The 14,956-nt window shown below is 40.6% G+C and overlaps 1 protein-coding gene across 4 annotated transcripts in view; it reads left to right on the plus strand.

Moving 5' to 3' along the window:
- ENTPD3 (ectonucleoside triphosphate diphosphohydrolase 3) overlaps window positions 1-14,724 on the plus strand; it is a 72,062-nt gene extending 57,338 nt beyond the window's left edge. For all 4 annotated transcript variants that reach the window (XM_068234478.1, XM_068234481.1, XM_068234479.1 and 1 more), the window contains exons 7-10: window positions 1,130-1,402; window positions 7,045-7,155; window positions 8,754-8,891; window positions 12,713-14,724. In XM_068234478.1, the coding sequence (XP_068090579.1) occupies window positions 1,130-1,402; window positions 7,045-7,155; window positions 8,754-8,891; window positions 12,713-12,901 (711 nt within the window). In that variant the 3' untranslated portion in view covers window positions 12,902-14,724. The remainder of the gene's footprint in view (window positions 1-1,129; window positions 1,403-7,044; window positions 7,156-8,753; window positions 8,892-12,712) is intronic.
- Window positions 14,725-14,956: the final 232 nt, after the last annotated feature.

Below are 14,956 nucleotides of genomic sequence, written 5' to 3' on the forward strand. Positions count from 1 at the left end.
ACTCATAGTCTTTCCACCATCCCTGTCCACCCCTTTGCCTGATATTACAATAAATGTTAACACCACGTCTATAACATCAGTTCCCAGAGCACGGTGCTTGGGGGTAATATTTGATTTTTCTCTCTCATTTACTCCTCACATTAACTCCCTAACCAGCTCCTGCCATTTCCAACTGAAAAACATAGCACGTATCCGACCTTTTCTCTCCCATGACACAACCAAAATGTTAGTACATGCTCTTATTATATCTCGATTGGACTATTGCAATATATTGCTTGGTGGACTTCCAACTAACCGACTAACACCGCTCAATTCTGTACTGAACTCTGCTGCTCGACTCATTCATCTCTCCTCTCGCTCTTCCTCTGCTGACCCTCTCTGTCAAGCTCTTCACTGGCTACCAATTAATGAAAGGATTCAGTTCAAACTCTTAACCCTAACCCACAAAGCTCTCCACGATCTCTCTCCCCTGTACATCTCCTCACTAGTCTCCAGATACCAACCCAACCGCAATCTCAGATCTGCACATGAGCTTCTTCTATCCTCTTCTACAATTACCTCCTCACATTCACGTGTGCAAGACTTCTCACGTGCCTCACCCCTCCTCTGGAATGCCCTTCCACAACACATCCGCCACTCTCCCACCTTTGAAATCTTTAAACGCTCCCTCAAAACCCACCTTTTCCGACAAGCATATTCTCTAGCTTAGGCCATGCACCCACTAAATAACGTAATTACCGGTACGCACTGCCTGTACATATACTGTATACATCCCCACCTCTTGTTTCCACCCCATTCCTTTAGATTGTAAGCTCGCAAGGGCAGGGCTCTCACCCTTTTGTGTCATGGACTGTTATTAATTTAATTGCTTGCACACTGTTAGACATTTATACATTTTAGTCATCATGTTAAATCAAATTGTAATCAGCAGTGCTGTATCTTGTATCAGTGTTTATATTTGATGTATATCATTGTCTGTATCATTATGTAACCCTTGTTTGTTTTCTTACATTGTACAGCGCCACGGAATATGTTGGCGCTTTATAAATAAATAATAATAATAATATAATAATAAAACGTTATTAAAAGATTCTTTTTCTCTGTTACATTACTTTTATTTTATATTTAGGGCATACGAACAAAAGCTTATGTTGACAACCCCTGCTATCCTCAGAACTACAAGGTGAACCTCACAATGAGTCACATATTTGGAAGTCTGTGTTCTGAAACATTTCGACCGACAAATTACAACCCGGATCAAAAGATCACTTTCAGGGGCACAGGAAATCCAGTCCAGTGTTTGCAAAGGGTGTCAAGTTTATTTAACTTCACAGCATGTCATGGAGAACAAGACTGCTCTTTTGATGGTGTTTACCAGCCCAAGGTGAAAGGAAAGTTTGCGGTAAGGGTCACCATTTTTTAATGTCACATAGAAATTATAATAATTGAAAAACAGGAAGTGTTATTGTTATCCTCTCTTTACACGGCAGCCAAAAGTGTATTTTGTTTTTTGGAGCATTTTCTTTAATATTTTGGTTATGTCTATCATCCAGGGCGACACCTGGGACTTTTGGTGCATATTCATATTATATATGTATGATGGATATGGGGAAGTTTATTTTAGACAAGACAAATAACATCTTATTTAAAAAGTGGTTTTGGCTTAGTGAATTGCTCCCAAATTACTTGGTTCAACGCGTAAAAACGTATGTGTTAATGTTCCTGCACCAACGGGAATGCGCAAAAATGTACGCAATGCGGCCCGCCAACCCCGAGGTCGGCAAAAACAAAACTAGCTGGCGGAGGGGACTGTAGCAGCAGTGAGAGACTACGAGGGCACAGGATGGCTGCATGGGGCTGGTAGAAGCCCCAGGTAAGTGAAACTTTTTTTTTGCCTGATAATTCCTTTAACATTTAACATTTTCTCCTGGTGGACTCAAAGCGATTAAGCTGCAGCCACAATGGTGCGCTCAGTATACTGTAGCAGTGTTAGGGAGTCAAGCCCAAGGACTCCTTACTGAATAGGTGCTGGCTTACTGAACAGGAACAGTCAAGATTTGAACTCAGGTCTTCTGTGTCAGAGGCAGAGCCCTTAACCATTACACTACCCTGCCAGGGAGGACCACTAGTCACCAGGAAAGTGTATAGGAAGGGACCAGGGTGCAGAGTAAAGATAAAGTAAATTAGGATATGTTTTATTTATATAATGTTTGCAGGAGGTCTTTGTTTGAGCCTCGCACATACATATTAGGAATGCGGGCCGAGAGGGATCCCTTGGTCGATAGTGCAAAGCCAAGGCTGTACAGATGCATTGCTAGCCTCCAGACTAGCAATGCGTTCTGTTGCTATGGAGAGGGGATGAGGGCCAATGAAGTGGCACATAGCAGAATGCACAGAGGGCAGGGTGAATGGGCAGAACAAAACACTTGGCCAAGTCCATCCCCCAGGTTGATCGAGTCCTGACATTCCAAGGGGGATTGGGGGCAGTTGTACACATGCTAAATTCTCAGCAGAGGTGTGACCTTGAGCAGCGGCCTTAGCCAAGAACCACCTGGCGTATGTACAAGGCATTAGATTTTACTATAACAAGAGCTAGGCTATTCACCTGTACACTGATTCAGGAAAAACATGCCACTTGAAGTGATCAGGAAACATTGTTCTGGGTGACATTCACCCATTACAGTATGCAGCTTATTTCCCCAAATGTAGTCACCTGTAATGAGAAGGAAGGAGACACTGACATTACCTGTGTGTGTTGGCTATAGGGTAGGTTGGATATTTGTGTATTGCATTGTGTTTTGCCACTAGAGGAGAAATCTTGCCTACCATATTTGCTTAGAAATCAAATACATTTAGGATAAATCAGATTTTTTTTTTTGTAGAAATTGCTAATCTCTTTTATATTTTACTTCCAATTTTCTTTAAAGAGACTTTTCAGTAATAATTATACATTCTATAGATCCTCTTGTAAAATAGTTTTAATTACCCCCCGGGTCTGTTTCTTCAGTCCCCAAGCCCCATATCCGACGGCTTCCGGCATGTAGCCCAGCCCCCTTGCAGTTCCATGGCATTTTCTCTGTCTCGGATAGAGAAGTGCCATGGCACTTTCTGCAAGTGGGCCGGGCTACATGCTAGAAGTCGACAGACACAGGGCACAGGGAGTGATTTATAAAATGTGTAATTGTGACTAAATTGCATCTTTAATTAAGAAGTTTTAAATCAGGATGATACCATTTATTGTCTAACTAAAAAGAATAAGAATAAGCGAGCTTTCGGCTTTGCAGCCTTCATCGGGCTTACAATTCTGTATGCTTGCAGGCTGATGGTACAGACAGCTTTATACATGCAACATCAAAAGGGGGTACATAGAACATTAGCCTGCAAGCATACAGGATTGTAAGCCTGACGAAGGCTGCAAAGCCGAAAGCTCGCTTATTCTTATTCTTTTTAGTTAGCCAATAAATGGTATCATCCTGATTTAAAACTTCTTGCTTTTACTGATGGCTAACACGGTAGAATACCCTACTGCATCTTTAATTAGTATTCTTACCTATGCTTCTCCTTTTCCAAGATAAATCACTATGTTCTGGCAATAAAAATAGAACATTATGTCCCAAGCTTCAATCTTACCACTTCTCTACTATATAAGTGATGCCTATGAAAAACATGAAAACCCATCATAGCAGACATAATAAGAATTCAGTTGGCTGGTCATAGTTATGTTACACTGGCCTTGGATTCATGAAGGCAACAAGCAAATTGGGTGCTTTTAAAGTGAGCTTTGATGGCTTTTAATGCAAATACTATAGATTTCCACCCAATGTTCCAAAACGATCGATTCCTTTCTGAAAATAATCAGTTCAGGGGAAATCGATTCCTACCACACTCTGCACATCAAATTTCATTAGATTCCAGCAGGGACTCTAGTGAAAATCAATCAAACTGCAGAGTTTCACTGTTTAATGCAGTGCAAAGCATCGATGCTCTGCCCCGCCCCTAATTGTTTTACATTTTCTGTCCTAATCTGCAAGGAATCGAATGAGAAAACTGATTGTGTTGAGTGCTTGGCGCCTTTAGAGATCTACCTTGAGGTGGGGGAGCAAAATAATTATTAAAAGGAAATTTAAAAACAAAATGATGAAACACAGCAACTTTGTGCAGGATTAAAATGTCTCCAGCTTCCTTTTTATTCATTACTTCTCTTTTCAAACAAAATGTCCCACCAGCAGGGAGGGGAGGGGGAGAGAAAACACATTTCTGAGAGGAGCAGCACCACCTAAAGTGAGAGGAATATGAAGGATGACATATGAATTTCTAATTAAACAATGCAAATTGCCTGGGCATCCTGCTGATGCTCTGCCTTTAAAGCTGGCCATACACTTATAGATTTCCACCCAATGTTCCAAAACGATTGATTCCTTTCTGAAAAGACCACACACTGCACATCAATTTCTAATAGATTCCAGTAGGGAATCTATTGAAAATCGATCGTACTGCAGCATTGCACTGTTCGATGTAATGCTAAGCTATGGGCAAATTATCCACCAATGCTCTTGCTCCGCCCCCGATCGACCTACATTTTCCGACCTGTCTGATCGAAAAAAACTGATCGATCTAACAATTTGGAGAATCGATTCCCAGCAGATGAGTTGGATCTGCTGGGAACTGAATGGGAAAATTGAGTGTATGGGCATCTTAATACTTTTATCCATAAACCTTGAACAACCAGGTGCTCTGACAATGTCAGATGCATGCTTTTTTCAGGTGTGTACTTCAGACAGTAGTGATGCCAGAAAGATCAGCAGGACTGCCAGGGAACTGGTATTGCTTAAAGCGGATCCGAGATGAAAAACTAACTATAATAAGTAACTTGTCTATATACTGTATCTTATCTAAAGTTTAGATAGTTTACACAGCTAATCTAGCTGCAAACAGCTTCAACAGAATATGATTATTTCTTCCTGTGATACGAGAGCTGCCATGTTGTTTGTAGACATTACACACAGGCAAAGCTAAAAGCATCTCCAGCTCTCTGCCTGTGACAAAGTCACTCTGCTCTCCTTCTCCTTCCTCCCCTCTCCCTCTGAAATCTCTGGCTAGTAACCTCCTCCTCCTCCTGCCCAGACTGATCTCCCATAAGCCCTTGCTACAGTGCCAAGGCTCTCTGAAAAAGCTGTGGGCGAGGCTTGTTTAGTTTATAGGGAATTAGAGTATTAAAACAAAACAAAAAAAGTACCGTATTTTTCGGAATATAAGACGCACTTTTTCTTCCCCAAAACTAGGGGGAAAAAGTGGGTGCGTCTTATATTCTAAAGGTACGGTATTTGGGCCCCAAAACATACTTACCGGTTCCTGCAGCCGCGATCCTGTCCTCCTCCGTCTGACTGCCGCCATCCAAGGGTCATCCGAGGGTCCCAGCTGTGGTCATCTGAGGGTCCCAGCCATCCCATCCAGAATCCCGGCTCTTCAGTGTCCCAGTCGCCAGATCGTCTTCACTGCAGACAGCAGCCATGCGGTAATCACGCGCTGCTGCCTCGCCGACATCCTCCATGGTAACGGCGTCCTCTTCCTAGTTACGGTGCCCCCTTCCGTGTGACGAGCGGCGCATGTGCGCCGGGTCACGCATGACTTCAGGCGCACGTGCGCCGGGGTCACGCATGACGTCAGGTGCACATGCGCTGCTCGTCACACAGAAGGGGGCACCGTAACTAGGAAGAGGACGCCGTTACCATGGAGGATGTCGGCGAGGCAGCAGCGCGTGATTACCGCATGGCTGCTGTCTGCAGTGAAGACGATCTGGCGACTGGGACACTGAAGAGCCGGGATTCTGGATGGGATGGCTGGGACCCTCAGATGACCACAGTTGGGACCCTCAGATGACCCTTGGAAGTCGGCAGTCAGGCGGAGGAGGACAGGATCGCGGCAGCAGGATCAGGTGAGATGCTGCAGGGGCAAAGTGTAGTGTAGTTTGTGTTGGGTGCAGGATTTAGTTAGTGTAGTGTAGTGTAGTTTGGGTTGGCTGCAGGGGTTAGTTAGTGAAGTGTAGTGTAGTAGTGTAGTGTAGTTTGGGTTTCTACAGGGGTTACTTAGTGAAGTGTAGTGTAGTTTGGGTTGGCTGCAGGGGTTAGTTCGTGTAGTGTAGTGTAGTGTAGTTGGTGGGGGCAGCAGGGGTAAGTGAAGTGTAATGTAGCAGGATTTAGTGTAGATGAGCAGTTCAGCTTAGATAGAGACAGTTTTGGGGGGGTTAAAGGTCCATAAGACACCCCTGCAACATAGGCGCACCTAGGTTTAGTTTTTTTTTTCCCTGATTTTTGCCTTCTAAATCTAGGTGCGTCTTATATGCCGGAGCGTCTTATATTCCGCAAAATACGGTATTTGGCTTGAGGAATACCCTATATATGAAAGAAACACAATAATGCAATGAGTAAAAGTTTATCTCGGATCCACTGTAAAAAGAAATAAATATGGCAGCCTCTATATACCTCTCATTTCAGGTTTCCTTTAAAGGACAACTGAAGCGTGAGTGATATGAAGGCTGCCATATTTATTTCCTTTTAAGGAATACTGATTGCCTGGCTGTCCTGCTGATGCTCTGCTTCTAATACTTTTAGCCATAGACCCTGAACAAGCATGCAGCAGATCAGGTGTTTCTGACATTATTGTCAGATCTGACAAGATTATCTGCATGTTTATTTCTGGTGTGATTCAGACACTACTGCAGTCACATAGATCAGCAGCCAGGCAACTAGTATTGTTTAAAAGGAAATAAATATTGCAGCCTCTATATTCTTCTCACTTTTGTCTTTTAAATGGTGATATTGTTTTTATTTTTTAAGCACTTTATGCAAAATTAATGTTTATAAACATCCTATTTGTGCACCATTACTGTATATATGATGTTTATATAAACACCCATTCTGCCGAATGCACATGCACTCACGCAGCCTATGGCATGAGGTGGTTAGACATAATTGATGATGAAAAGATAAAGGTTACCAAAAATGTCCATGCATTCCCACAATCAAGTATTTCTTTATTTTTCAGGCCTTTTCAGGATTTTATTACACCGCAAATGCCTTAAATCTGACTGGACACTTCCCATTAGATGAATTTAACTCAAGTATGACGAACTTCTGTTCTCAGGATTGGAGTAAGGTTTGTACTCTTCTAACCCATCATCATACCAAAGTGAGTCTTGACCATAGGTACACTCTTGTACATTATACAGGTTTATGAATCCCAAAACTTGGTATATTGTGCAGTGGACTTTAGCACATGGACAGTGTTTCAAAATACAAGGATATCAAAATCTCCAGGCACACATCCAAAAATACCATCTAAAAAAAATCAGTAAACAAGGTGCTCAAATGCTAACATTATGTAAAGTGGTGATGTGTAGCCAAAAATAATACATTTTGGTCACATGACCAAAATCGGTGAAATTCAATGGCTTTGTTTTAGGGTCAGTGGGTGTGGCCATCTCAGATGCTTGTATTGCATCATCTCCACTGTTCAGGTGGTGGGGTGTCCAGAAAAAAATCCAGACAAAATAATATTTTAATAAAATGAAAATGATAAAATTATTTGGGACCATATGGACCAACAAAAGTGCTTGGTAAGAAATTCAAATATTGAATTTCTTGGCAGGGTCTTATTTGAATTGAATTTTGTTGCAAAGGAGCCCTATTTGCCCACACAAATGGACCAATAGGAAGCCATGGTGGGACATTGAAATGAGTGTCCCATGGGGCTTTTGATTGTTAGTTGTGAGATGTGTCTAGCATGAAAGTGGACAGTGAGGTGCAATCACAATTAAAAAAAAAGAAAAAGAAGTAGTCAAGGGGATTAAAGAAGACTGAAAAAGGAGAAAATGGTGTACAGAACAAGCTTACATGACAGAAGAAGAAAGGATGCAGATCAACAGAAAAAAGCATGCATATGAAAAAAATAACACAATTATAAATATTTTAACATTTTTGTTTGATAATATTCTTACTTTTCTTATGACCACTATGGTAACTAGGCAGTTACCTATTTACTCCAAGAGAGAGATAAACGTAGAAGTGGGAAGGCCCACTCATTTATCCTAAACATCATTTCATTAAATAAATTAATATAAAATTCCAGCTTAGTCACCGTAGACAATATTGTGTCTGCAGTTTCAGTGAACTCAAGCCATACTAACCAGGTGCACCAACGGTGCTCCTCTATGCCATGAATGGATTGCGTAAGCTCTTCCATTCTCTACATATTAGATACTCCTAGCAGTCAGCCTGCTAGAATAGGAGGGATGCCTGTTTTCCATTGTCTGGTGATCAGCATCCTCCCTGCATTTATAAGATGTTTAGTGAGGAACATTTTTATATTGTTATTTTTACTTTCCAGTTATTATTATGGAGAAGATAGCTACACATTTGTGGATGGGCTTTCATCTCTGGCAGGCAATGTACAGGGGAATGTGTACGGAAGTGCTCTGTTTCTCTATCCATTTCAGGGAAGCTATGCACAGCTGTATCAGCAGCCCATCATGGCAAGAGTGTGACAGATCATTGTTTTTGAATACCACTACTGCTCATTTACTGATTTGACAGTTGTTGCAGAACTAAGCTGAAGTATCACAATGCACCATCATACAGCTTACATAATTAGGCTCTTGGTAATGAAGTGCATTTGTTTCATTGCAAATGTAATTCACAGGTAAATAGGAAGAACATGTTTTCTTATGCTAACAATGACCGACACGTTTCTTTCAGCTTCCACAGCTCCTTCCGAGGTTTGATGAAAAATATGCACGATCCTACTGCTTCTCAGCCAATTATATCTACTACCTTCTAGTCTATGGGTACAAATTTGACAGAGAATCTTGGCCACAGATTCAGTTTCAGAAAGAGGTAAATGTACAGATTTCACTCCATTGGAAATTCTTAAATTCTTTTTACAGTTTTTTTTTAAGGATAATTGTAGTTTAAAATGTTTCTCAAGGTAGCCTCTGACAAACATTCAGCATTCTTGGTGTTTATTACTGTTTTCCGCATTCCTGGAAAGATGGTTTTTCATGTCCTGAGGTAATCCCAATTGCTCAGCTAGGAAGTGGGGATGCTCCAAGCAGGGCAAAGAAACTAAATGATAAAACGACTGCTGTGGGTTGCCTTCAGCTGGGTTACATCTTTTTCTCTATCATTCAACACAGGCATTAGTTACATGTGTTTGAAGTACGTGATAAGCCATGGGAAAGTGACAAACGTCCTGTTTAAGCTGCCATCTTGCGCTGCCATCCTTATTGGCAGAAAGTGTATTGCAATAGATAAACATGCCAAAAACTGGGAGGCTGCATTTCAACTCAATATTAATTTTATCAACAATTACCATATTTTTCAGGAATATAAAACGCTCCGGACTATAAGACACACCTAGCTTTAGGCCCCATTCACACGTACAAAACGCGAAACGCCTGCAATTTTTGCTGGCGTTTTGCAGGAGTTTATTTTTCAACGATTTCACGCAGAAAAATCACTGAACACTGCGGTGATTTTGCCGCGATTGCACTGAAACGCGATCGCCGGTAAGTCGCCCGAAAATGGTGCAGGTGACGCGTTTGCGTTTCGCGGTTTTGCTCATTTTTGGCCAATATGCAGCAATTAGCGCAAAACGCCCAAGTAAAAATGGGCCAATAGGGTTTTATTACGCTAGCGCTTTTAAAAAGTGCTAGCGTTTGAGCGTTTTGCCAAAAACGCTCTAGTGTGAATGGGGCCTTAGAGGGCAAAAGCCAGGGAAAAAAGTATGCTAAACTTGGTGCATCCATGGTCCAAGAGCATCTTGTAGATGTTCTCCACCAACTATTGTGTCCCCCTTGTACCTCAAGTGTCCCCCATGTGTCTTCCTCTGTTCCCCATGTGTCCCTTTCTGACCCCCATGTCTCTTCCACTCCACCCCGTGTCCTCCTCCGCTCCCCCTGAATAGAAGAAAGCAGTAGCAGCATCTCTCAGCTAATCCACTGAAGCCCGTGGTTATCACACACCTCTCCTCTGTCTCACTGTTCCCCTAGTGCCAGCTTCTGCTGATCGTGACATCAGCAGAAGCTGGCACTAGGGGAACAGTGAAAGAGAGGACAGGTCTTTAATCTCTGTGGGCTCCAATAGATTAGGTGAAATCTGCTGCCGATGCTTTCATCTATTCAGGGGGAGGGGAGGAGGACACGAGGACAAAACATGGAGTCCCCAACTCTCTGTATTTGGAATATAAGACGCAATTACTTTTCTCCCAATTTATGGGAGAAATAGTGCGTCTTATATTTAAAAAAATATGGTGTTTTGTGTTTAGTTCCAATTGACTTGAGTATGAATTATCTTCTGAGGTGAGGCCTCATCTAAAGTAACCATATTGTTAGTGCTCGCTGTCCCCACCCCCTTCCTTCCTTCCTTCCTTCAGGAGGCCTCCATGGCCTCTGCTTTCTCTTGATGGGTTTTCCAGGAACTTACATGCATTTGAATGATGAGGTCGCACATGGCGCACTCTGAAGCCGACAGGCTGTGGCCACAGGAGTGGAGTCACGGTAGAAGGAGGCTAGATTGGCGTGTGCCACATTGGTGTGGTCACTTCTGAGGGATCAGCAGCCCAGGGTAGAGGTAACACAAAAATGATTTAATTAAGTAAATATTTTATCTTTATCCTACTATTTTTCTAGCCTAAAAACATCTTACTTGCTTGCCAACAAAGTATGCATGATACATATAGCTACTAGTTTTTGTGTGGATCCACAGCCACTTGCTGTGCTAACAACTAATAGTATACTCAGTTACGCTGTTCCAATTCATTAGTCTAAGTCTCCGTGTGAATGATTGATCACCGGCATCAATGAGATGTCTGCAGTCATTGTAATTACCGAAAGTAGCACGTCCACGCATTACTTCCTGTACGCATACTTATAGTATGGTAACAGAAAGTAATGTGTGAGGATAGCTTGTGGCCAAATAGTAAAATTACACCTACATACATTTATTTTAATAAAAAGACCCACACTTGCATTTAAAATGAACACCTTACCTCCCACACTATCCCATAATTACCCAAATAAAAATTTTGCATTACAAAAAAAAAAATTACAATTAAAAAATACATAAATAGTTACCTTATGGACTGAATTTTTTTTTTAATATATATATCAAGAGGTTATATTATTATTAATTTTGAAAATATGGGCTTGTAAATAGTGATGGAAGCAAAACTGAAAAAATACACCTTTATTTCCAAATAAAACATTAATGCAATACATTGTACTAGGGGAATATTTTAAACGTTTCAATAACTGGCACAAATGGGCAAATAAAATGTGTGGGTTTTAATTACGGTAGCATGTATTATTTTAAAACTATAAAGGCCGAAAACTCAGAATGAATGAATTTTTTTCCAATAAAATGCATTTAAAATAAAATAATTCTTAGCAAAATGTACCACCCAAAGAAAGCCTAATTGGTGGCATAAAAACAAGATATAGATCGTTTCATTGTGACAAGTAGTAATAAAGGTTTAGGCGAATGAATAGAAGGAGAGCTAAAAGGTGTATATTGCTCTGGTACATAAGGGGAAAAACCTCTCAGTAGTGAAGTGGTTAAAGAGACACAAACATTAGCAGCAGATATACAGTATAAGTCTAATATTGTTTCCAGTACAGGGAGAGTTAAACTCCAGTTGTTATGCAAAAAAGCCATTGAGCGCCACAACTTTCAAAGTCACGGAGAGTTCAGTCTTCTGAAACTTGTTATCTCAACTGCCAGGCATTGTATTCTTTTTTTCTTCCCAAGAGGACAGGTCAAAAGTTCACTTGCCTGCTCTGCAAAATCATTTAGGATGCTGAGTAGTGTAAACTGCAAATATTAGAGAATGATGCAATGTTATAAAAAAACACTATATAACTGAAAATAAAAATATGAGAATATTTTCTTTGCTTCTAATGTTCTAGTAATTATCCGTACTACACAATCAATTTCATATCATGTTTTTTTTTCGTTTCAGTGTCTCTTTAAAATACTAAGTGTGGCTGCTTCACAAACTTGCAAATAAGAGTGTATGTGAAATTCATAGAGTGAGAGACAAACGGAAATGGGTGGGCTCATCCTACTTGGATAATCAGAGTGGGAAAGTTTGAACAGCTCATGCAGTATTGTTCAGACTTACTAAGCAACATGTGACATTAGCTCAGGAAGTCTGAATTGCAAATCCAATTAGCTAGATAACAGAAAAATGAATTAAGCAAAAATGGTTTCCGTGCAATGCACAAAGTTTTGTTTAATGCAAATTATTATTATAATAATACAGTATATATGTAATAAGTGTGCATATTTGAGAATGATGCATCATGGGAAACCATACATGCTCACTGAAAGCTGAATTATCGCAAATACCTTCTGTTTTAAGAAGGAACATTTATAGCCAGAATCACTAAACTAAATCGATCAAATTGACTAGAAAATGTAAACATGGGTATACACTATACAGTTTATATACAGTTTGCATATAAATGTAATTTACAATTTCTGTGATGCGATGGGTTCATCATGAGTTATATTTTAGAGCAAGCCATCTCTTGAAGTACCGGTATTCCAGCCATAATCCATGTGACACTTTGTGTGAAATATTAGAATAATTACCCATGTTCTTGTTACTGCTCTTAAATGTAATTTGTCTTGCATCTTAATTTTTTGTAAATGTACAGGTTGGAAACAGCAGCATTGCTTGGTCACTGGGTTACATGCTGAATCTCACCAACATGATCCCTGCAGAGAGACCACTGATTCTTCTTCCTCTGAGGCCTACAGTCTTTGCTGGACTACTCTTCCTGTTTGCAGCAATATCTTTACTGGGTCTGATATTTCTGGTGGTGCTGCTCATACGGGCTTGCTGAAGATATAAAAGTTAAATCCTCTGCTTCAAGAACAATACACTTAAGGACATTTCGACAATCACTTTGTCCAGGAGGTGTTATGTGTTAATAGAATAAAAATGTGCAATGCCTAACCCTGGCATGCTCGGATAGATGAGATCTTATTGAACGAACATTCCTCAGGGATGATATCATGGACAGTAATTATGATCTGGGATTTGTGTTGACTGTGAGATCCTGTGGACACCTAAGATTTGGAACCTTATGTAGACAGCATAAAATAATAGACTAGATATTTACGAAAGCATTGTGGTTAGTGGCTGCCCAACAGCCCTTAAAAAAATCTAATTTTAGACATTTCCAAGGTATTGATTTAACTGGATATCTAGTTATTATTGCTGATATTTTATAAACAGTAAAGAAGTGGCCACAGGAGAATTCAGAGCTTCCTCCAGCTTCTTCATTCCGATCCATACTCCTGCCTGAGCCCCCAACTACCTAAGGAGGGCTGGTTCGCACAAACATTTACACATTGTCTTTTTAGTGCTGCAGATCGACTGCTTCACCACAGAATGAATGAGTGTTCATGGAGGAGTTTGTGAAAGGCATCTGAAGGCATGTGAATTGCTGCTGTAGATCTGGCTTATAGTACCTACTAATGATACATTCTTGATTGTACAATTTTACAAAATCTATATAGAAGGGCAAACAGTGAATATTATTTGAGTGGTTACTTTAGGGAGTCCCTCATATTACATAGAAGTGGTAAGATCTTACAATGGTATCATTAATGGACACCTCTATGGTGGCGAAAAATAGTAAAATTTCCAGAACGATCGAATATCCGATAATTTTCGGAAACGATCGATCTGGAACACTAATGCTGGGAATACACGGTTAGTTTTTAGGTGATTAGACGGTTCGATAGATAATTTCCGACACGTCCGATTTCCTTTTTGATTCTCTCGCTGCTCGATTTCTGATAGAAGTGAATGGAAAAAGATAAGAAAAATGAGCGGAAGATGAGAGAATCGACTACAGAATCGAGTGGCAAAAACGATTGAGAGGAGAAACGCACGAAGGAAACGAACCGTGTATTCAAACATAACAGGAAATAAAAACTTGCTGGAATTGATCCTTTTTTCTGATCAATGCCATTGATCAGATAAGTTTTCGACCACTCAGGAAATTGGACCATTAGTGGCTGCCGTCACATGGATGCTATTTGCCACTTCTGAGAGTTGTTGCTTAAGTAAAATTCTGTTCTTTTTAAAAGCAACTGTTTTATATGCATTTGACAACCCCCTGTAATGCTTATTGTTCACTGCAATGCTTCACAGCTGTCGTGTGAACCAGCCCTAAATGCTATTATATAGTCACTTATTGATGAGAGCAACGGCTTCTTGACTGTGCAATCTAACCTGACAGTGATTGTCCTCTCTTCTAGGAAGCTAACACACAGCTTCTTCACTGGCACAGTTCTCTTCCTGTTAGGAAGCTGTACACTTCTGGGCAGTGTGGGCACCTGCAGTTTGGGACTGTTCAGTGTAGTGGGCAGCTTTCATAGAGCGGTTGGAGATAATGAGCAGCAGCGTGGCATGCAGGACGTTGCTGAAGAAAGCAGCATTTGGCAGCAACATGGGAGTTTAGCAGTAGCAGGAGGAGCTGCAGCTGCACATGTGCATACTTCTTGGCTCTTTACTTCCTGTCAACAAATTGTTTTTGAGTTACATATTACATTTGGGATGGATGAAGACCTTTCAATTGACTGACAACATATCAAATGTATTTATGCATTGTATTCTTGTTATGCTATGAATTACATTTTTGTGATATTTCTGACGTTACACCAATGTTCTTTCTAGATAGTTTAATTGCTCAGCTGGAGATTAAAAGTGAAAACTATAAATGTTTGTAAAACTGTGGTTTATGCAGCTAAAGGAACACTATCGACTAGCATGTTTTTTTAACCTGGGATTGAGATAGTTCCCGAAGTGCTGCTAAGAAGTGATGTATGCATTTCACTTGCTTATCGCTTTTGTTTACTGTATCAAATTCCTTTCACTATTTACTGAC

This window comes from Hyperolius riggenbachi, chromosome 5 (assembly GCF_040937935.1).
Source record: "Hyperolius riggenbachi isolate aHypRig1 chromosome 5, aHypRig1.pri, whole genome shotgun sequence".
Lineage (NCBI taxonomy): Eukaryota > Metazoa > Chordata > Amphibia > Anura > Hyperoliidae > Hyperolius > Hyperolius riggenbachi.